The 23,881-nt window shown below is 39.4% G+C and overlaps 1 protein-coding gene across 10 annotated transcripts in view; it reads right to left on the bottom strand.

Moving 5' to 3' along the window:
• Nucleotides 1-440: 440 nt before the first annotated feature.
• The window catches only part of LOC135093695 (fibrocystin-L-like), a 43,485-nt gene continuing 20,044 nt past the window's right edge, over nt 441-23,881 (bottom strand). For 4 of the 10 annotated variants that reach the window (XR_010263460.1, XR_010263461.1, XR_010263464.1 and 1 more), the window contains 16 exons: nt 23,505-23,611; nt 22,970-23,066; nt 17,872-18,053; nt 16,391-16,509; nt 12,413-12,533; nt 11,235-11,368; nt 10,207-10,318; nt 9,134-9,289; nt 7,963-8,193; nt 6,752-6,919; nt 6,517-6,614; nt 6,003-6,125; nt 5,558-5,843; nt 3,428-3,480; nt 1,227-1,376; nt 441-1,067 (listed from right to left, as the gene is read on the bottom strand). Coding sequence is in view for 3 of the 10 variants with exons in the window: in XM_063993206.1 (XP_063849276.1) it covers nt 5,583-5,843; nt 6,003-6,125; nt 6,517-6,614; nt 6,752-6,919; nt 7,963-8,193; nt 9,134-9,289; nt 10,207-10,318; nt 11,235-11,368; nt 12,413-12,533; nt 16,391-16,509; nt 17,872-18,053; nt 22,970-23,066; nt 23,505-23,611 (1,909 nt within the window). In the remaining 7 variants the exon portion in view is untranslated. Of the gene's footprint in view, nt 1,068-1,226; nt 1,377-3,427; nt 3,481-5,546; nt 5,844-6,002; nt 6,126-6,516; nt 6,615-6,751; nt 6,920-7,962; nt 8,194-9,097; nt 9,290-10,206; nt 10,319-11,234; nt 11,369-12,412; nt 12,534-16,390; nt 16,510-17,871; nt 18,054-22,969; nt 23,067-23,504; nt 23,612-23,881 lie in introns of those variants that run through there. The other 6 variants (XR_010263462.1, XR_010263463.1, XM_063993206.1 and 3 more) reach the window with 6 other exon arrangements.

Here is a 23,881-nt window from a genome sequence, read left to right as displayed (position 1 = left end):
GATGCAGGAACCACATGCGGAACACTCAGGTACTCAAGAATAAAATGAACACACACACACACACATCTCTCTCTCTCTCTCTCTCTCTCTCTCTCTCTCTCTCTCTCTCTCTCTCTCTCTCTCTCTCTCTCTCTCTCTCTCTCTCTCTCTCTCTCTCTCTCTTTTTGTATTTTCGCTTCATACTTTTTATTTCGTAATTAGTATGTCTAATTTCCTTTCACTCCAGCTTTTGTTTTCCTTTTTTTTATTGTTTTATTTTCTAATGTAGCGGGGCATCAACACATAAATTGAGAAAATTCTTTTATTACGAGAATCTATTTTTTTTTTTTACCAGTCTTTCTTTACTGCATCATTATAATGCTGACATAAACTACGGCAAAGAAACGAGTAAATGAAATAATATATGAAAGAAAGGAAAAGATTGAATGAACGAACGAACAAAAGGATCTACTGATTTTAATGTGCCACAGTGAATGAATGAAAGAATAAATGCATGAACGAACGAACGAAAGAATGAAATAGTGAACGAACGTAAGAAATAATGAAAAGAAAGCCAACGAATGAATCAGTGAATGAACAAACGAAATAATAAATAAATGAATGAATGAACGAACGAACGAGCAAAAGAAAGAATGAAATAATATATGAACGTACAGAATATTGAAAAAAAATATATATAAAAAGAACAAATGAATGAAAGAATTAGTGAAAGAAAGAATGAATATAACGATTCTGAAAACACCACAGGAATGAGAAGAAACTGTGCATATATTCAGATGAAGGAAGCTACGTGCAATATTACTGCAATAATGACTCATAACTGAAACTAACGGCGCATTCCAGTACAAAATGACTCGAAGCTTCATGAACCTCTACCTCACTCCGCCTCGTGCGCGTGAATGTGAACCTCGTGAGCTGAGGCATCGAGTACACGAGCCTGGATAGAAATTAAACAAAAAAATAAAGTAAAATAAAATAATATAAGATAAACGCATGTACAAAAATATGTCTGAACCATGGCGTGTATAGGAGGAAGAGAAGGAGGAGGTCCACGTACCCACTGGGGCCTGGAGAGGAGGAGGAGGAGGAGGCGGCATTAATGACACTTACAAAAAATCCCAAGTGGAATTGACAATCTGGTAAATAGATTTAAAGGAACAAGATAAAAGTCTGGCACATCGACAGATTTATGGGGACAAGAGGAGAAGGTGACTTGTATTGCTCACCAGGGTTGGCAATGAGGGCGATGGGGGAGAGGCGCCGCACCTCTGTGTCTGTGTCTATGCTCTCAATGATCATGAGGCGGCAACGCAGCGAGAAGCACTTCCATGCCTGCCACGATGGAACCACAGCACAGGAAGCATCACGGACAATGCCTGTGGGATGAGACAAAAGGAGAGTATGGGGAGTGTTAAGGGATCTCAAACAACAATAAGTCTTTAGTTTCTTAAGTGCCTGGTTTGGGTGCAGTGTGCGTGCAAGTGTGTGTTGTAGAGCTGTGTGGATATCTGACACACACACACACACACACTCACACACACACACACACACACACACACACACACACACACAGGAAAAGTACAAGGAGACCTACATAGAACTATAAAAAGGGGGAAGATATGATAAAGAAAAGTAATAAGGAAAAGGATTTGTGGGTGATTATCCAGGACACACTGTCACCAGAGAAGCACATGTGGGAATTTTGGCCACGCATAGAGGATTTTTAGTAACATTAGAGTGGCTTTTACCTACATGGACATGAATATGACGAAACAAATAATTACAACCATGATTATGCCCTGAGTTAGAGTACGCTGCAGCAACTGAGGAAACTGGAAAGAATGCAGAGGACAGCAGCAAAGATGGTGCCAGAATTGAAGGAAAAGACTTATGAGGAGTGACTGTAAGAATGAGATTAATAACACTGGAAGAGAGAAGAGAAAGGGGAGACTTAATAACAGTGTGCAAATCAATAAACAGTATGGAAAAGTTAGACCGACAAGTTTTGGAGATACATGTAAATAAGGGAACAAGATGTAGAAGAGGACATACAAAAAGATTAAGAAGAGTAAATGTCTCGGTGACATCAAGAAATATAGTTTCCTATACCAAAGCACTGATCTCTGGAATAGTTTAAGCTGTAATAGTTTTACAGTTGCTAGTGTAAGCAAATTTAAAGAGAAACTGGATAACTGCAGCTATGGAGACAGGTCAAATGACATCAGGACCATAGGGGCTCAAGCATCACCTCCCCAAATATGGAGTTACATACATCAAAAGAATTAGCAACTCTTCCTCTGTCCAGCTATGACATTTGCAACACTGTTTTTCAGCTTCCATATGGTTGAAGGTCCTGAAGTAGCAAATGGAGTCACAACAACTTATTGATATGGGATTCAAGTGTTGTGTGGGCTGGTTGAACTAAGGGGTGCATTCATTCAAGACCAGCCAGGCTCAAGCCCAGCGAGAGGGAGCCAGCCAGTGGGAGTGTGTGATGCACAGTGCATAACCATCTCTTGCTCAATCAGTGTTTTTCTCCAGAAGAAACACGTCACCCGGAGTCAATCACTGCACTGCTTACTACCCCTCCTCACGCTTCCTCACACAGTCCTGCCCAAACCTCCTTCATACCCAATCTTTACCTGTGACTAACCAGTGCCACCTGTTAATCCTTTGTCTCACTATTATTACTAACTCATGACTTCCTCTAACATAACATTCATTCACCCTTCAATTTGTTGCTTTCTTTTAAGTAACTAATGTACTGCAGTACCAATACTAGTATTTACTATTTTTTCAAAACTCTGAGTCTATTATACTTTTATTATTATTATTATTTATTATTTATTATCTATTATTATTATTATTATTATTATTATTTATTATTATTATTATTATTATTATTATTATTATTACTGTTATTATTATTATTACTATTGTCATACTATTTTATTTTTTCTTGTGATATCAGGAAGATGTTAATAATTTCATTATTTACTTCAGGTAAAACATTTCATTAAGGTTCAAATTCCAGGTCATGCAAAAATATATACACAAACTTAAAGGGAGGGGTTATATTTTACATGCCAGTGTGCATATGCAACTTATGATTTTTTAAAATTTTAGGTAAAAAAATTTTGAAGACCAAGGTTTTTATCTGAAACTTAGTTGAAATTTATATCTTTCTTAGAAGTGGTGTTATTGTTGATAAACTTTAGATACAGTTTTCTCAATTTAAAAAAAAATGGCACTTGAGTCTCTATGGTCCTGACGCCCTCAAATGAGCTTTAGCTCGTATCCTGTACAATACAACTAGGTAAATACAGCTAGGTAAATATGCACACACACACACACACACACACACACACACACACACACACACACACACACACACACACACACACACACACACACACACACACTGTACCTTTATTCGGAAACTTGTCAGCTGCCTCAATCTGGGATCCGTCAGGATTCTGTCTGATTGGAAGAGGAATCGAGTTGAGTAGTCTACTTTTGTTTTAAGGGACTTTCTGTAAATACCCTGAATTTAATAAAAAACAGTGGTTCTACATGATGGCAGCCAAGCGTGGCAGAAATGCGCCCATTTGGGATTATGTGGAGCTATCAATTCCAAAACAAGCAATATGTTTGGTCACTACAGTACCAAAGCCAGTAACTGCCACAACAAAACCAAAGAAAAAATCACTGGTGTAAATTTGATTTGAAAATGCATAATCTGGCATGTTCATCACCTCAGCCATCCACAGGCCCTTCTATTGAGCTGAGAAGATACTTTGAGGAGCCTCATTTATGCAGGGACAGCAATCCACTGGCGTGGTGGAAGCAACACGAAACCCTCTTCCCCAAGTTAAGTGAAGTGGCCAAGAAATTTTTATTCATTCCTGCCTCATCTGTTCCCTCAGAAAGACTCTTTTCCAAGGCAGGGGAGCTTATCTCCCACAGGCAGAGCAGCCTTAAGGAAGGGAATATAAATATGATTCTCTTCCTTAATAAGAACATGTGAAGAGCCGCTTCCTACCAGTGCCAAGTGATATCCTTCTAGATGCCTTTTTGTTCTATAGTATTGCATGCATTTTGTTTTCATGGAAACTTTTATGTGGTCATACTACTGGTCATACTGTAGTACTAATTAAATTATTTTCTGTGATATAGATTTTTTTTTTTTTTCCTTTTTTTTACGGAACTGATGTGATAATACATTCTGTGATGGACATGATTTTATTGTATATATTTTCTTATTTTCCACTTGTTAACATCAAATACATGAAATGTTAAGTTGAATGTTATCTGTATGCAAAATCATGTATGGATGTAATCATATGCTTATCTAGTATCCATTGTAATTGTAAGGAAATATTAAGGAAATTAATGTAATGAAATCCAATGCAATATTAAGGAAATTATTGACTATGATAAGGAGAGAAGTATTTTAATTAATGGAAATACGCTGTGATGTCTGGAACAATATGATTTTTTTTTTTCTCATTTCCAAACTTTAGTAGAGGAGGACTCTTTTGTTACTACTTTCTTACTGTTATTCTTAAAATAGCAAAAACAATTATGATGCCAAAAATAATGTTAATGTATCAAGAAAACATTTGGAAATAATGTACCCTATTTGTCAATAAATGGAAAATCTATCATAAATGTGTATGAATAACTATAACATCCTTGTATCATTTAAAGTAAATTAATGAAAGTAATAGCAATCTGAATGGTTACTTATAGTGTGCGCCCTTCACCTTGCTGAAGTGTGTCTCACTCAACTATAACTGCACATGTATTTTCATGATTGCATATTTATATCATGGAATTCTTCATATAATATATATATATATATATATATATATATATATATATATATATATATATATATATATATATATATATATATATATATATATATATATATATATATACTCGTATATATATATATATATATATATATACACACACACACACACACACACACACACACACACACACACACACACACACACACACACACACACACACATATATATATATATATATATATATATATATATATATATATATATATATATATATATATATATATATATATATATATATATATATATATATATATATATATATATATACACACACACACACACACACACACACACACACACACACACACACACACACACACACACATATATATATATATATATATATATATATATATATATATATATATATATATATATATATATATATATATATATATATATATATATCCTTGGTAAGCATCATGGGAAACACAGTCTGCATCTCGGCAAATTCTAGCCAAAGGGAGAGAGTCGTGATGTTTGTAACAGGTGGAGGGGAATCCTGGATTCTCTCCGTGGTTGGATTCCCTTGCAAACACCAACGAATCTCGTGCCTGGCAGACAATAGGAAGAATCTCGGGTGCCTGGGGCTTGTTAAGAACTTAAGAGTACATAGGATTCATGGAAGGTTCGAATCTCACGAATCCAACAGGGCAAGTAATCAGATTTGCGATTACCTGTTTTATAGAATCCTGCCCAGCCCTACAACTTATTAGATCCAGAGGTGAATGATGCTAAGAGGATGCCAGTGTTTCCTCCGCCGACGCCTCCGCCAAAAAATTTATCTCCATAGAACTTCATTATCCGGGACTTGGATGCCTGGTATTCACAAGTGTGTGATGGGGAGACACCCACAAACAGGGAGTGACTGGCATTGGCTGTCTTGGGGTGGAACTTGTGAGTCAGTGAATCTGGCTCATAGATGATCTGCATTGCTCCCAGGGGACTGTCCACAGAGACAACCTGGGAGAGAGAAAGCCTTCCTCAGTCACACCTAGTGCAAGCATGTCTTCCTTCAATGCATCTATAAATTTTCTCTTAGGTCTTGGGGTCTTAAGGACAATATATTACAGCATTTTTGGAATTTATAGTGTCTCTCCTCCTCCTCTTCCTCCAGCTTACATTAGTGATGAGGGAGCTGGCATAGTGCTGGACATAGAAGCCTGTGTCTGAGATTCTCCAGGTGTAGAAGTTGTTGAGTCTGCAGCAGTCTGTCAGTGGCCCCGTGCCTCCCTTCTTCCATAGCTGCACAGTATACAAGGGTTAGGACAACACTGCTAATGCTACTGACTCTCTCTCTCTCTCTCTCTCTCTCTCTCTCTCTCTCTCTCTCTCTCTCTCTCTCACTACATCTGCACACAGCAACAAAAAGGTGGCAGGAACAAGGTACAGTAGCACTAGTAGCACCAAAACTTCTCTATCTCTCACACTGTCTCTCTCTCTCTCTCTCTCTCTCTCTCTCTCTCTCTCTCTCTCTCTCTCTCTCTCTCTCTCTCTCTCTCTCTCTCTCTCTCTCTCTCTCTCTCTCTCTCTCTCTCTCTATGCCTGCACACAACAATGCAAAGTTTGCAGCAGTGTATGGCAGCACTAAAAATACTATAAATTATTCTTGCACCTCTCAGTCTCCATCTCTCACCATGACTCCATAAATTGCATTGTGCACTTCATTCCCCATCCACCAAGTTGTGTCCTCGCACAGCTCTCCAAGGGTCTTGTAGCCAGCCTGTTCTGCACCTGTACAACACCATGAGAGACAAGAGTCAGCACCACAAAGACTAAAAAAGACAAACACACCACAACAAATAACCGATGTCTTGACACACATTCCCCAATATCCTTCACCAACACAAGACACAGAAGTTGTTATGTACCAGCAACAACATTGCCAGTCAGTACAGTGTTGGGTGCATTGTCCAGCTGAAAGGCACCACTCCAATTCACGTTCTCTGTTTCCTGTCTGTCTTCATAAGTCCCCAGGAAGAACACAGTTGTGATGAGGTTCCACCTGTAGGTGTTGGAGCCTGTCTCGTGTCTTATGCCTGCCAGAGGGATGGAAAATGAGAGGGAAATGAGGAGAGGAAGTGCACTAGTGACTTCATTAATGAATTTCCACTTTATGAATGGTTTCTGTTACACAAATTACTAAACATGTATGATTAATTAAAGGAAAGATAGTAAAAAGCTTTTCGTCTCATCAACTCCTCTCGTCTAACTGACTGTCTTCAGCCTCTCTCTCATTGCCGCAATGTTGCATCTCTAGCTATCTTCTACCGCTATTTTCATGCTAACTGCTCTTCTGATCTTGCTGACTACATGCCTCCCCTCCTCCCACAGCCTCATTGCACAAGACTCTTTTTTCTCTCATCCCTATTCTGTCCACCTCTTTAATGCAATAATCAACCAGTATTCTCAATCATTCATCACTTTCTCTGGTAAACACTGGAACTCCCTGCCTGCTTCTGTATTTTCACCTTCCTATGACTTGAACTCTTTGATGAGGAAAGTTTCAAGACACTTATCCTGTAATTTCTGACAACTACTTTTTACTCTGGGGACCAGCAGCTCAGTGGGCCCTTTTTTCTTATAATTTTGTTTTCCTTGGCTAGTGCCCCTCCTACATAAAAATAAATAAATAAAATAATAATAATAATAAAAATAATAATAAAATAAATAAATAAATAAATAAATAAATAAATAGATAAATAATAATAATTAATTAAAAACTATAAACACAAACACACACACACACACACATACCTGAATCTAGCACAAATAAATAGATAAGTAAATAAATAAGAAAAACCATATGAATACACACATAAAAAAAAAATAAATAAAATAAATAAATAAATAAATAAATAAATAAATAAATAAATAAATAAATAAATAAATAAAACACACACACACACACACACACACACACACACACACACACACACACACACACACACACACATGGTAGTGGAGGAGAACATTATCTATCATGTGCTGGATTCAGGTGTGTGTATTTACCTAGTTGTATAGTACAGGGTTTGAGCTTTGGCTCGGACCCTGTACTATACAACTAGGTAAATACACACACCTGAATCCAGCTCATGATAGATAACGTTCTCCTCCACTACCATGTTCAAGGTCTTGATGAGCCCAACAGCCACATTATAGTTGACATTGAATGATGACCTCTTGACGTAGCTAGAATGGTCACCAATGGCATCAAGGCCCAGGAAGGCAATGGAGTAGCGTGGGTCAGTGATGTCGGTGAAGCCTTCCTGCCCCATGTTACGGAACTCCACGCCATCCACTTGGGCCGAACCTGAAGGAGGGACAGAAAGGACTAGTGGTGATGGTATTGGTGGTGGTCATGGTGGATGGAATGTAGTGGTAATAGTAGAGTAGTAATGGTTTTATTAGTGGTGGTGCATGTTAAGGACCACACTCTGAAAAACTTCTGGCTGCACCTCTGCTCTGAAAAGGCTGTACTTGAAGTTACACAGGTTTTTAAGGATGTTCTTATGGTTCTAGTGAGAAATGAACAAGATTCCTACATTAACAGCAGGAGAAACACTCTTGAGAACCTGGTCAGTCATCTCAGTGGCCTTTGAAAGCAGTCATGGTGAGAGAGGGAAGCGTTTCCTTAGTGTGGTACAGGGAGTGTGGTGGTAATTGTTTTAGCAGTAGTTGTTATAGTAGTGGTGGTGGTGGTGGCAGTGGTGGTGGTAATGGTAGTAGTAGTAGTAGCAGTAGTAAGCATTCAAAGAAAATGGAACAAATCATCATTAAAAACATCACTTGATCTTCCAGACTTACCAAAGCTTCATCACTTTATCTTCCAGATTCACCAAAGCTTTACCAATCAGCTTATCTTTCACTCAACAAAGCTTTACCAATCAGCTTATCTTCCAAACTCACTAAAGCTTCACCAACTAGTTTATCTTCCATTCTCACCAAAGCTTTATCACTTTGTCTTCCAGACTCACCAAAGCTTTACCAATCAGCTTATCTTCCAGACTCACCAAAGCTTAACCAACCAGAATATCTTCCAGACTCACCAAAGCTTTATCACTTTATCATCCAGACTCACCAAAGCTTCACCAATCAGCTTATCTTCCAGACTCACCAAAGCTTCACCAACTAGTTTATCTTCCAGACTCATCAAAGCTTTATTGCTTTATCTTCCAAACTCACCAAAGCTTTATTGCTTTATCTTCCAGACTCACCAAAGCTTCACCAGTCAGCTTATCTTCCAGACTCACCAACATAATGCTTGCCATTCTGGAAGACTGTGGAGACCAGAATTCTTCCCCCGTTGCTGTTCTCCGTGATTCCTTCCACCGCAATGTTCCGGCTCAGGAGACCGACCTCCCCAGCCAGTGTGATGGAAGTGCCGTCTGACAGCGTGTGTATCTCCCCTGGGTGGAGATACACAGATTTAATTGATGCCAAACTTGCATGTGTGTCTTTGTACCTGATGCTTGTGTCTATGGATTGCTGGGAAGGAAGAGTCTCTATTTATTCCTTGCATGTTCTACTCCTCTCATTCTGTCTCTTCTTGATAAATAGAAAGCTTTCATTGATTACACACTTGCTTCTGTCTATTCATATCTGATGCTTGTGTTTATGGATTGTCATGAAAGTGTCTATTTATTTCTTGCATGTTCTAATTTTCTCATTCTGTCTTCTCTTGATAAATAGACAGAGATTTCACTGATGACAAACTTACTTTCTACTTATACCAGATGCTTGTGTTTATGGAATGCTGTGATAGAAGGATCTCTATTTATTTCTATCCTCATATGTTTTGGTTCTTTCATTCTCCTCTCATCTCCTTCTCTCAAGCCTCCACCACTGTGCTTCATTTATTTCTGTCCTAACAAGCTCTTCTATATCCATTCTCTCCCATACTGAACACTCTGACCTCCCATTCAACTGCAGGTAATTGTCTTGCACCCACTGCATCTACCACACTCAAATATTCCTGTCCTTACATGCTCTACTTCACTCATTCTCTCCAATACTCCAGCCACTCTGATTTCCCATTTCACTGCAGGTCACTGTCTTCCACCCACTGCATGTCACACTCACATACACTCACTTATTCATCTTACTCTCTGCCATTCTTCCTACAAGATCAGACTACCAAAGAATGCTGTGTTTGACACCCTCAGGCACTACACATTGCATTCCTTCTCCTTAACCTGATATATACCACAAATGTTATGCATTCTCCTTACTTCCACCAAGTGCTAGATGGAATTCTGGAGAAGAGGTGGGAGTGTAGACTAAACTAATGTTTCAGTGAGTGAAGGACAAGGAGCAAAACACTCACCAAGGTGCTGGAATTTGAGTGCTGAGTCTAGGGTGAGTGTGGCACCATTGATTGCTACCACTCGCCTCACTTCGCTCTCTGTTGCCTCTTTTCCTGTTGTTGTCACACCCACCTGAATGGCAGTGTGGTGAGAGGTGAAGGGAGAGAATGGGAGGCAGAGCAAGGCATGGGAGAGGAACACAATATGAAAAGGGACATGATCTAAGGAGAGATAAATGGAAGGGGAAGAGAGGAAAGCAGAGGGGGAGAGAAGTATGAAAAAGGGACAATCTGAGAAGAGGTAAATGGAAGGAAAAGAAGAGAAGTTGGACTAAGACATGGGAAAGAGAGAGAGACTTAAAGAGAGTAAAGCAGAATAAAATAATGAGAAATAGAGAATAAGAAGAAGGGGATATAATAGATGATCCAATTATACTCTTCTTTTTCCTTCCCCTTCCTTCCCTGTGCTTCTCCTTCCTTCTCTCCCCTTCCCAAACTACCTCTGAAATATTAGTAAAATACAATAAACAATACCAATGCAAAATTTCTGTCCAACAACTACAGCTTTTCCTCTTCTTCCTTCCGATCTTCTTGCCTTCTGACTGAACCTATTCTTACCTCACCTAACCCAATCTAACCTGGCATCCCCTCACTCAGTTTTCTCCTTCTCTCTGTCTCTTAATCTATCCTAACTTAATTTCACCTTACTTTACCATGTATCTCACCTAACTTAATCTTACCTTAAGTTTCTTATTTAACTTAACCTAACCTAATAACCTCACCTAACCTAACCTACTCATTCAGCTTTCCCATTCTCTCTGCCTCTCAATCTTACCTAACTTAAGCTTATCTTACCTGAACGTAATTAATCTAACTTTGTATCTTTATTATGCCTTCTCCTTCTCTCTGCCTCTTAATCTAACCTAACCTAATCTAACTTATAACTTAACCTTACCAATCCTAACTTAATCTAACTTAACCTTACATATCCTAACCTGACCTGACCTTACCTAACCTGATCTCACCTCATCTGACACCCCTCCACTCACCTCTTTATTGAGCCAGGAAGCATCAGGATCCTCGGCCAGAGTTATGTGGCCGGTCCCAACCTCCACTGTGGCCCCAAGCTTGTGCCATGATCTCCTGCACACCTGCCCATGCAGCCTGAGATAGCCAAACACACCTGCAACATACCAGACCTTCATTTCACACCTGTAGCTATCTTTATAACAAAGGTACAAGGGTGATATAAGCAAAATTTTCATGGTCAGTAATCAAGATAGAACAAGAAATAATGAGTTCAAGCTGGAAAATATTTCAATGAGAGAGAGGAAGGAACTGGTTCTCAAATAAGGTGGTAGATGAATGGAATGAACCCAGTAATCAGGTTGTTAGAGCCGAGTCATTAGGGAGCTTTAAAAGATGATTAGACAAATTTGTGGATTGGGTGATAGGTGGAAATAGATAGGCATGTTCTGTACAAGGACTGCCACGTGTAGACCAGGCAGCTTCTTGCAGCTTCTCTTGTGTTCTTATGTTCTTATTTTCTTCAGCCTCTCACTGTTATTTGCCACATCTCTCCTCCATCACCAGCTACTTTGAGACAAAACACTCACAGGCAACAACAAGGAAGTCACAGGTACCCACAACAAGACACTCACGGGTAAGAACAAGCTGCCTCCAAGCTTTATAGGGACTACAAATTGCAAAAGCCATTCTTTTATCTCCTTTTTCCTTGTACGTGTTTATAAAGATTTTGTACATCATTCTTGGCGCTGTGCATTGTTGTTTATCTCAGTGACAGAGTTAATGCATTGTTAATTACCTTATCAGCAGTCTTCCTTCGTTGTGTCAACTGTTATTCTGTCACTAGTGTTTTTCTAGCCTTTATCATAACCTTTGAGAATCAATAACAACTTTTAATAATATAACAACTTTTAATAATCTTCTATAACCTGCCAGCCTCTTTTTTTGCAGCCTCTCAGTATCATCAATGACCTTCAAATACTTCTTTACAACCATCTGAGCTTCTCTTGCAACCTCTGTTCATCACTAACAGGCTTTTAACACTCCCCTTACAACCTACCGCCCTTTCCTTGCAATCTCCTAGCACCATTAATAGATAAACACCTTTCCAAACTCCTTTACAACCTTCCAGAATCATCAACAATCTTTCAACTCTCCTATACAACCTTCCAGCACCCTTCCACAGTGTTCTAGCACATACCTATAGTTTTCCAGCCCAGGTTCATGCTATAGGCATCAACATCTTCAGGGTCCATCAGGCGAATGATGAGACTGTGGGTGAAGGGAGTGTCTGAGGAGTAGCCAGCCACTAAAGAGCCTCCCTGGTGGTGATGGAGCAGCAGAGTTGGTTAGGTGTCTTAATCTTAGTGCAGGGTGTGGTGTGTGGAGAGATGAGGAGGTGATACAGGCAAGGAGTGTTAACTGAAGATTAGATTAACACACACATACACTAGAAAAGTGGTGACACAAGCAAGGGGTGTTAACTAAGATTAGATTAACACATGCACGCACACACGCACACATGCATGCATGTGCGCGCACACACACACACACACACACACACACACACACACACACACACACACACACACACACAGGAGGAGGCAGTAGGCACCTGCCAAAATGATAATTACTCCCGGTGAGGTCTAAAGCACTGGATCAGGGGATGCTGTGAACTTATCATTAAAACCAGCTGTGACCTCACTGAACATTTCCCTTTGTGTCTCATAACACAAGGGGGCAGGACAACTCTATTCCTCCACTCAAAACTATAAGCACCTAATAACACACACACACACACACACACACACACACACACACACAATCACCTTTCACTCAAAAAATTGAAATTATCATGGCGACTCTTACACCAGACTCAGAGTCCCCATCTGTGGAAGGGACCACAAATGTCCCCAGGTCGGACTGCTCTTCTGATAATGACCCTCAGTGTCTTGACACCCCCCTCAACTTTTTCATTAACTTCTGCAACATTCGCAGTCTAAGATCTCATTTTCAATATGCGGAACATCACCTCTCCTCTTCTAAATCTCATCTTCTTTTCCTCACTGAAACCAAGGTGTCAGAGGAAACTAACAGTAGCCCCTTTTTTGTTCCCTCCTACTTTCTCTATCCTCATTTTCAATCCAAAGCTGGATGCTGCATTTATGTGCGCAATGACTTAACCTGCTCTCGTGCCCACGCTCTTGAATCTTCCAAGTTTACACATTATCTGGCTACGACTACAGAGTCACTCTCAAACTAAATTTATCTGTGCTGTATACCTCTCACCTAACTCCTCTGACTGTAAGAAATTCTTTGACTACTTAACTTCCAAAGTGGAGCACATTCTGACTCTCTTCCCTTTTGCAGAGATCTCTACTCTTGGAGACTTCAATGTTCACCACCAGCTTTGGCTTTCCTCTCCCTTTACTGACCATCATGTTGAACTAGCCTTCAACTGTGATATCCTCCACAACCTAGAGCAATTGGTGCAACACCCTACTTCTATTCCTGACCGTCTTGGAGATACGCCCAACATTCTTGACCTTTTCCTGACCTCTAATCCTTTTGCTTACGATGTCACCCTCTCATCTCCGTTGGGCTCCTCCGATCACAATCTTATATCTGTATCTTGTCCTATTGTTCCAATCCTTCCTCAGGATCCCCCTTAGCAAAGGTGCCTCTGGTGTTTTGCCTATGCTAGTTGGGGGACCTGAAGAGGTATTTTGCTGATTTTCCTTGGAATGACTACTGCTTCCATGTCAGAGACCCATCTTTGTGTGCCAAGCACATAACAGAAGTGGTGGTGTCTGGCATGGAGGCGTACATTCCTCACTCTTTTTCTTGACCTAAACCTTCCAAACTTTGGTTAAACACAGCTTGTTCTCGTGCTATACATGATAGAGAGGTGGCCCACAAAAGGTACTTAAGCCTCCCATCACCAGAATCTCATGCACTTTATATTTCTGCCCGGAACCATGCCAAGTCTGTTCTCCAACTAGCCAAAAACTCCTTCATTAATGGAAAGTGTCAACATTTTTCAAGATCTAACTCCCCTTGTTACTTCTGGCATCTAGCCCCCAAAAATTGCCAATAACTTTGTTTCTTCTTCTTTCCCTCCTTTATTTCAACCTGATGGCACCACTACTATCATATCTATCTCTAAAGCTGAACTCTTCCCTCAAACCTTTGCTAAAAACTCTACCTTGGACAATTCAGGGCTTGTTCCTCCTTCTCCTCCACCCTCTGACTACTTCATGCTACCTATTAAAATTGTTCACAATGATGTTTTTGCATGCCCTCACTGGCCTAAAACCTTGGAAGGCTTATGGATCTGATGGAGTCCCTCCTATTGTTTTCTGAAACTGTGCCTCTGTGCTTGGACCTTGCCTAGTCAAAATCTTTCAACTCTGTCTGTCAACATCTACCTTTCCTTCTTGCTGGAAGTTTGCCTACATACAGCCTGTTCCTAAAAAGGGTGACCATTCTAGTCCCTTAAACTACCATCCTATTGCTTTAATTTCCTGCTTATCTAAAGTTTTTTAATCTATCCTCAACAAGAAGATTCTTAAACATCTATCACTTCACAACCTTTTATCTGATCGCCAGTATGGGTTCTGTCAAGGCCACTGTTCTGGTGATCTTCTGGCTTTCCTTACTGAGTCTTGGTCATCCTTTTTTAGAGATTTCGGTGAAACTTTTGCTGTTGCCTTGGATATATCAAAAGCTTTTGATAGAGTCTGGCACAAAGCTTTGATTTTCAAAGTACCTTCCTACAGCTTCTATCCTTCTCTCTGTAACTTCATCTCAAGTTTCCTTTCTGACCATTCTATTGATGCTGTGGTAGACAGTCACTGTTCTTCTCCTAAATCTATTAACAGTGGTGTTCCTCAGGATTCTGTCCTATCACCCACTCTCTTCCTATTATTCATCAATGATCTTCTAAACCAAACTTCTTGTCCTATCCACAACTACACTGATGATACCACCCTGCACTTTTCCACGTCTTTTCATAAATATCCAACACTTCAGGAAGTAAACATTTCACGCAGGGAAGCCGCAGAATGCCTAACTTCTGATTTTTCTAAAATTTCTGATTGGGGCAGAGCAAACTTGGTATTGTTCAATGCCTCAAAAACTCAATTCCTCCATCTATCAACTTGACACAACCTTCCAGATAACTATCCTCTCTTCTTCAATGACACTCAACTGCCCCCTCTTCTGCACTGAACATCCTTAGTCTGTCCTTTACTTATAATCTAAAATGGAAACTTCAAAGCTCATCTCTAGCTAAAACAGCTTCTATGAAGTTAGGCATTTTGAGACATCTCCACCAGTTTTTCTCAACCCCTAGCTGCTAACTCTATACAAGGGCCTTATCCACCCATATATGGAATATGCTTCACATGTCTGGCAGGGGTTCCACTCATACCACTCTTCTAGACATTTCTCTTCTAGACTTCTCTCATTGCCACAATGTTACATCTCTAGCTGTCTTCTACCCTTATTTTCATGCTAACTGCTCTTCTGATCTTGCTAACTGCATGCCTCCCCTCCTCCCACAGCCTTGCTGCACAAGATTTTCTTCTTTCTCTCACCCTTATTCTGTCCACCTCTCTACTGCAGGAGTTAACCAGTATTCTCAATCATTCATCCCTTTCTCTGGTAAACTTTGGAACTCCCTGCCAGCTTCTGTATTTCCACCTTCCTATGACTTGAATTCCTTCAAGAGGGAGGTTTCAAGACACTTATCCTTCAATTTTTGACTACCACTTTGAACCCTTTTATGGGAATAGCATCTCAGTTGGGATTTTTTTTATTGGATTTTTGTTGCCCTTGGCCAGTGTCCCTCCTACATAAAAAAAAAAAAACATGCATCAACACTAAAATGAAGAGGTGACAGAGGCAAGAAGTGTTAACTGAAGTGAAGACTAAGCAGAGATACAGAGACAAGACTAGAGAAGTGTAGCTTAGGCTCTGTATGTATATAACTAACACACTCACATACAGAGGCAAGGGGTGACAGAAGCGAGGAGTGTTAACTAAAGAGAAGACTGGACAAACAGAGATACAAAGACAACCAGAGGAGTGTAGCTGATGCCCTGTACACCACAACCAGCTAACAACACAGGTACCTACAAGGTAGTCACAGGTGCTGACCTCCATCACTGCTACTCACCTGGATGTAAATAATGGTGGCCTCAAATCTGTGGTCCATCGTGTCATCAAACTCAATGGTGCCATACACAAAGACACGGCCAAGCTTGAGTGTGGCCGTGTCCACAACGAGCCACATGCCTGTAGGGTATACCAGGGTATGATCAAGTGTAGTTGAGTAAAATGTCATAAGGTGTAACTGAGTGTAGTTTGGTGTGACAGGGTGTAGTGTAGTGTTTACTGGGTATTACTGAACATGGTTTAGTGTGGCAAGGTGAAGGAGTGTAGATAATTTATGCTTACACCCAAGAAAAAATCAGTTTCAGTACAAAGGAGACAAGAGAGAGAGAGAGAGAGAGAGAGAGAGAGAGAGAGAGAGAGAGAGAGAGAGAGAGAGAGAGAGAGAGAGAGAGAGAGAGAGAGAGAGAGAGAGAGAGAGAGAGAGAGAGAGAGAGAGGAGAGAGAGAATTGTGTGTTACAAACTTACTGAGTTTTTATTCTAGAGTGGTGGATATAATGCAAGAAAGAGATGGATGGGCTGATTGTGTTTATTTAGACCTGAAGGCAGCCTTTGATAAAGTGCCACACAGGAAATTGTTGTGGAAGTTGAAGCATAATGGTGGGCTAAGGGGGGGCTTGCTGAGATGGATGGAAAATTTCTTGACAAACAGAGAAATGAGAACCTTGGTAAAAGATCAAAAATCATCATGGAGGGAAGTCATAAGTGGAGTACCCCAAGGCTCAGTACTTACCAATCATGTTTGCAGTCTATATAAATGATATGATGGAAAGTGTGAACAGCTACATGAGCCTTTTTGCGAATGATGCAATGTTGCTGAAGAAAGTTGAGAGTGCAGAGGACTGTGAAACATTACAAGAAGACCTGAACAAGATATCAGAGTGGAGTTATAGATGGGAAATGGAATTTAATTTAAAGAAGTGTAAGGTAATAGAATTTGGAAAAAGTACAAGAAGAGTAAAAGGAAATTATATGTTGAATGGTGTAAGGTTGACTTGGAACCTGACCCCAGAGAGACACATTAGCAAAATTACATTAGCAAAATTACTTGTTGAGAAGAATAAGGCAGGTCTTTGCATATATGGATGAAGAGATGGTCAGGAAGATGATCGTGTCGCTGATAAGACCCAGACTAGAATATGCAGCAGTAGTGTGGTTGCCATACAAGAAAAAGGATATAAGGAAGTTGGAGAGAGTTCAGAGAGCAGCTACAAAGATGATACCAAGTATCAGAGACTTGTCATATGAAGAGAGACTGGAAAGGATACATCTACAAACGTTGGAAAAGAGGAGAGAAAGGGGAGACATGATTGCGATATATAAAGCATATAAGGGAGTAGAGGAGGTGGACTAAAGCAACTTAATGGTCTGGGATACACGGAACACTAGAGGACATGGAAAGAGGCTGAAGAAGAGTGCTTGTAGAAGAGATGTCAAAAAGTATAGTTTCCCATATAAATACAACAGTAAATACACACACTTACTCTCAGGAATCACAATCTCATCTCCCTCCACGGGCAGGCTGTATTCTGCCTCTGTTGGGTGGCCACCAGTACTGACTGGCATATGCTTCCACGTCTCCACATCAGACCAGCGGAAAGGTGCATCTGGATGTGTTGTGGGGACTGGTCTAGGGTCAGGCGCAGAACATCCTTTGTGCTGACACCTAGAGAGAGTAGAGAGTAGAAAGAGAGAGAGTTGAGAGAGAGAGAGAGAGAGAGAGAGAGAGAGAGAGAGAGAGAGAGAGAGAGAGAGAGAGAGAGAGAGAGAGAGAGAGAGAGAGAGAGAGAGAGAGAGAGAGAGAGAGAGATATTATTTGTAATTAGACTACCTATATTGTGAAGATGATTCGGTGTTTCATCTTGACAGCTTGTATTGAGATTTTCAAGGGTGTTTTCATGATTCTACTGATAGTTAAAGAAGGGTATTGAGAGTCGAACAGATGCTCATAGTTTTCAAGGGTGTTTTTGTGATTCTAGTGATAATTTTGACAAGCTCTGGTGGAAGTTTTGGGGTTTTCAAGGATGGTTTTGTGATTCTAGTGATAATTTTGGGAGGTTACAGATAGTCTGACAGGCTCTGGTGAAAGTTTTGGGGTTTTCAAGGTGTTTTTGTTAGTCTAGTGATAAGTTGGGGAGGGTAATGATAAACTGACAGATTACAGTGGAGGTTAAGAGGATTTTCAAGGGTGTTTTTGGGATTCAGTTGGTAGTTTAAAGGGTACTGATAGTCTGGTGAATTATGGTGAAAGTTATAGGAGTTTTCAAGGATGTTTTTGTGACTAGTGATAGTCCAAAAACTTTACATCACCAATAGCAAACAAACACACACACACACACACACACACACACACACACACATACACACACACATCATCGTCGAGTAAACAACCAGCAATCCAAGCTCCTGCAAAGAAAGATTTTGTTTGACCATGGCCACCACTAGGAGCTTAGAATGTGTTCCCGGGTAGGAGCTATGCTCAAGTAGAGTTCTCCTGTCTCCAGAAATAAATAAATAAAAGAAAATTTAAGTAGAGCTGTGCTCAAGTAGAGTTCTCCTGTCTCCAGAAATAAATAAATAAAAGAAAATTTAAGTAATAACAGAGGTAATAAAATGAGTAAAAGCTCCAGCAAGGCGGACGCCATAGGTGGGAGTGGAGTGTTGCCAACGGGGTCACCATTCCCAGGATTTGAGGAAGATAATGAACTACATGATAAAATGCAAGGAAGGAAAGTGGCTTTGATGGAAGGGATGATCAGTGACCTCACTGAAAGAGTGAAAAAAATTAGAAAAAAAAACAACATGACCTGGAAGAGGAAAACAAAGAATTGAAGACTATGTGCTGATCTAAAAACAAAATTGAAGGAAAACAATGATATTATTAAAAAACAGGAAAATGAAGTGATAGGGATGAAAAGTGAACATCAAATCTGGAGGAAGGAAAAAAAGGAAGAAAAAGTTAACTTTACAGAAATCATAGAAGCGCAAAAGAAGGAAAAGACAGATTTAAGTAAGGAAATTGTGAAAGTGATCAAACAGGAGGAATCGATGGTAAGGGACACAATGGACAAAGAGAAATGTATTGTTATATATGGATTAAAAGAGGAAACTGACCCAGTAAGATACAAGAGGGAAAAAGAACAAAAAAAGGTTGCAGAGGACATTGTAAAAAATATACAGAGAGAAGGGGAGGACTGGATAAGTGAAATTGAGGAAATACATAGACTGGGGAAGTATATAGGAGGAGAACAACCAATGAAAGTAAAATTTAGGGCACAAACAACAGCCATGGAAGTGATATTGAATGTGTGGAAACTGGACAAGACAGAGCAATACAGGAAAGTTTGGATAAAGGACATGAATGAGGAGGAGAGACTCAAGGTAAGCGATCTAATAAAAGAAGCAAAGGCAAAAAAATAGAAAAGAACAGAGGAAGAGAAAAAAAAGTTCTATTGGAAGGTAAAAGACAAGAGGCTCAGGAAGTGGTATCTGACAAAAAAAAAAGAATAGAAAATGTAAATAATGTATGGAAAAATAAAAAGTGGACAGTGGCAAATACAAATATAAATGGTTTAATATCAATGTTGCGAGAATTGAATAATTATATTAAGATAAAGCAGCCCGACATCATGGGTATTACTGAAGTTAAACTAAATGAGACAACAGAAAATATAAGAATTGATAATAGTAATTATAATGTGTGGATAAAACATAGAAATAATAAGAAAGGGGGAGGAGTCATGTTACTTATAAAGAAGAGTATAACAGTGGAAGAGGTTGAAATAGGAGAAGGAATGGCGGAAGTAATTAGAATTAAAACAAAAAGGAAACGAAAAGGAAGAAGAGATTTTGCAGTGGCTTATGTACCCACAGAGACAAATGCATGGACACAAGAGGATTATAAATTATTGTTAAGAGATACTAGTAACCGTTTGGAGAGAATACTGGCAGAGAGTAACAATATAACACTTATGGGTGACTTTAATTGCAAGGAGGTATGCTGGGAAGAGTGGACCATGGATCGGGGAGAAGAGTCATGGGGATATATGCCTCTAAATTTAATAATGACAAATACTATGACCCAGTGGATTGGAGAAAATACAAGATTTGGGGGTAATGAAGCGACATCAAGGCTAGACTTTGTTTACAAAGGAAATGGACATCATTGAAGCAATAAATTATCAGTGCCCACTAGGTAAAAGTGACCATCTGTTAATTGAATTCAGCATAGGCAGTGGTGCAACAGAAAACAGGAATGAAATTTACAAGAATGGGAGATATAATTACAAGAAAGCAGATTTTATCAGGTTGAGGGAATATTTTGCAGAGGCTAAATGGAAACAACTGTTCACGGCAAGCAGTACGCAGGAAAAGTCGGACATATTAATGGAAATTTTTAATGAAGGGGTCAGTAGATATGTACCAAAGATCAAAACAAAGGAAGTGAAAAAGAAAAAAAACTGGTTTAATACGAGATGTATAACAGCAAGAAAAAGAAAAAGAAGCAACATGGAATAGATGGAGAAAAAAGAGGAAGTGAGAAATGGGAAGATTTCAAGAAGGCAAGAAACGAATATATCAGAATCCTGAGAGGTGAAAAAAGGAATTATGAGAAAGATATAGTTAACAAATGGAAAGGTGTGCCGAAGTTATTCTTCAGATATGTGAATGGGAAGATGAAAACAAGTAAACAATAGATAAATTAACAAAAATGACATTACATACGAAGATACACAGTTACAAGCGGAATTAATGAACAAGTGCTTCCAGTCAGTATTTACCAGAGAAAGCAAATTTGAAGGAGAAAGAGCATGGCACAGAGGCAATGTGGTGAGAGAGATACAGGTGGACATAAGTGAAATTAAAAAGATTATGAAAGACTTGGATATAAATAACGCTCAAGGACCAGATGGAATGTCCATCTGGATACTTAAGGAATGTTGTGAACAACTGGCAGAAGGTATACACAATACCATAGTATGTTCTTTTAAGGAAGGAAAAATTCTTCTAGACTGGAAGAGAGCCAATATTGTGCCCATTTTTAAAGGAGGTAATAAAGAAGATCCATTGAATTACAAACCAGTGTCCCTAACAAGTGTGGTGGCAAAAATAGCAGAAAGAATAGTTAAAAACAGATGAATGGAATATTTAGAAGAAACACATACATTGACTGACAGACAATTTGGTTTCAGAAGTGGAAGATCTTGTGTCACGAATTTAGTGGGCTTTTATAGCAGAGCAACTGATATAATTCAAGAGAGAGAGGGTTGGGCAGACTATTTTTATTTAGACCTAAAAAAAAAGCATTTGATAAGGTACCACACCAGAGACTGCTATGGAAAATTCAAAATATAGGGGGTTTACAAGGAAACACACTGAATTGGATTACAGACTTCTTGAGGGATAGAGAAATGAGAACAGTAATAAAGGGAGAAAAATCAGAATGGTGTAGAGTTACAAGTGGAGTACCACAGGGGGACAATCTTAGCATCATAACGTTTCTGGTTTATGTCAATGATATGATGGATGAAGTTGACAGTTATATAAGTCTGTTTTGCAGATGATGCAAAATTATTGAAAAGAGTGGAAAACAATATGGATTGTGAAATATTACAGAAAGATCTAAAAAAGATATATAAATGGAGTAAGAAATGGGAAATGGAATTCAATGCAAAGAAATGCAAGGTGATGGAATTAGGAAAAGGCAAAAGAAGATTGACAAGTTCCTACACCACAGGAGAAATAGAAATTAAGAAAACCAAAGAATAAAAGACTTGGGAATTACAATAAGTGATAATTTATCACCAGTAAAACATGTAAACAAAATATTTGGGGAAACTTATGAGTTACTAAGAAAAATGAAAGGGACATTTGCTTTTATGGATGAAGAGATGATGAAAAAGTTGATGGAATATGTGATTCAACCAAAATTGGAATATGCCACAATTGTTTGGTCACTCCATAATAAAAAGGGAATAAGGAAAATAGAAAGGATCCAAAGAGCTGCAACCAAACTGGTACCAAGTTTGAGAGATTTAACCTATGAAGAAAGATTAAGGAGATTAAAGCTTCCATCATTACAAGAGAGAAGAGAAAGAGGGGACCTGATAGCCATATACAGAGCTTTAAAGGGTAAGGATCAAGTTGACAAAGAAGACTTATTTGTGTGGGACTCAAGAGCTACAAGAGGACATGGAGTGAAACTGAAGAAAACAGCAAGTAGAAGAGATGTCAAGAAATATATTTCCAAAATAGAAGCATAGAAATATGGAACAACTTAGATGAAACAGTGGTACAATAAAAAAATATTCATGAATTTAAAGTTAAGCTGGATGCTTATAGATATAGAGACAGGACAGCACGAGCATACCTCTTTTTCCTGTAAAACACAACTAGGTAAATACAACTAGGTAAATACACACACACACACACACACACACACACACACACACACACACACACACACACACACACACACACACACACACACACACACACAGACACACACACACACACACACAAATGGAACATGAAAACTTAACTCAATGCAATAAAAATAGAAATACACAGATAAATACATACTTATACACACTGAAACTGATCTGCCTTGATTGACCAGGAACTCGGTCATCAAAGACCATGTTGCCATGCCTTTTTGTAGTCTTTTTACTGTGCGACACTGAAACACAGGGAGAGAAAAGGAGAGTTAATGGCACTGGCAACAACCATAACAGAAGAGCAGTATTGTAGGACAGGACAGGGAGAGAAGAGGAAATTCAATACTGCTGGCAACAACCATAACAGAAGAAGAATATTGTAGGACACTGAAATAGCAAGAGGAGAAGTTATATTGCAGGCAAGACCATCACAAGGAGAACAGTACAGTTGGGCATTGAAACACAAAGGAGAGATTTTAATTTACACAACAACACAACCCCAGCACAGTCACCTCACCCAGCCACCACTCCCAACACATCACCATCTCACTCTTCCACAGCAGATTTCAGGCAATGAGAGAATTTTCAGCAACGGTACCACTCACAACACACAACACAACACCAGCAGCAGCTCAGTCACCCAACCCACCACTCTCAACACACTCTGACCTTGCTCTTACCCATGTATGTGAGTTCCTTTGAGTCTGTGTCCCAGTAGAAGTCCCCATGAATGTTTGTGGTGAGGTCAGGCAGGGACTCCAGGCTCTCCCTCTCACCCTTGGTCGTCCTGTCAAGTTAGGCAATGCCACATTAGGTCAGGTTAGATCACACACACGGACATGCATAGAAATAGAGGTTTGGGATTAATGAAATGAGGAGATGGGGTTAATAAAAGAAAATGTACAAGATGGAAGCACACGTGTGTGCAGGCACACGCACACACTTAAGCTATGAAGAAAGACTTGAAGAGATGGAATTACCAACACTACAAGAGAGAAGAGAAAGGGGAGACCTTATAACAATGTACAAGTTAGTAAACAATATAGAAAGAATAGGC

This window comes from Scylla paramamosain, chromosome 43, assembly GCF_035594125.1.
Source record: "Scylla paramamosain isolate STU-SP2022 chromosome 43, ASM3559412v1, whole genome shotgun sequence".
NCBI lineage: Eukaryota > Metazoa > Arthropoda > Malacostraca > Decapoda > Portunidae > Scylla > Scylla paramamosain.
Note: the sequence above shows the minus strand (reverse complement) of the source record. Positions and strands in the feature narration are given on the sequence as shown.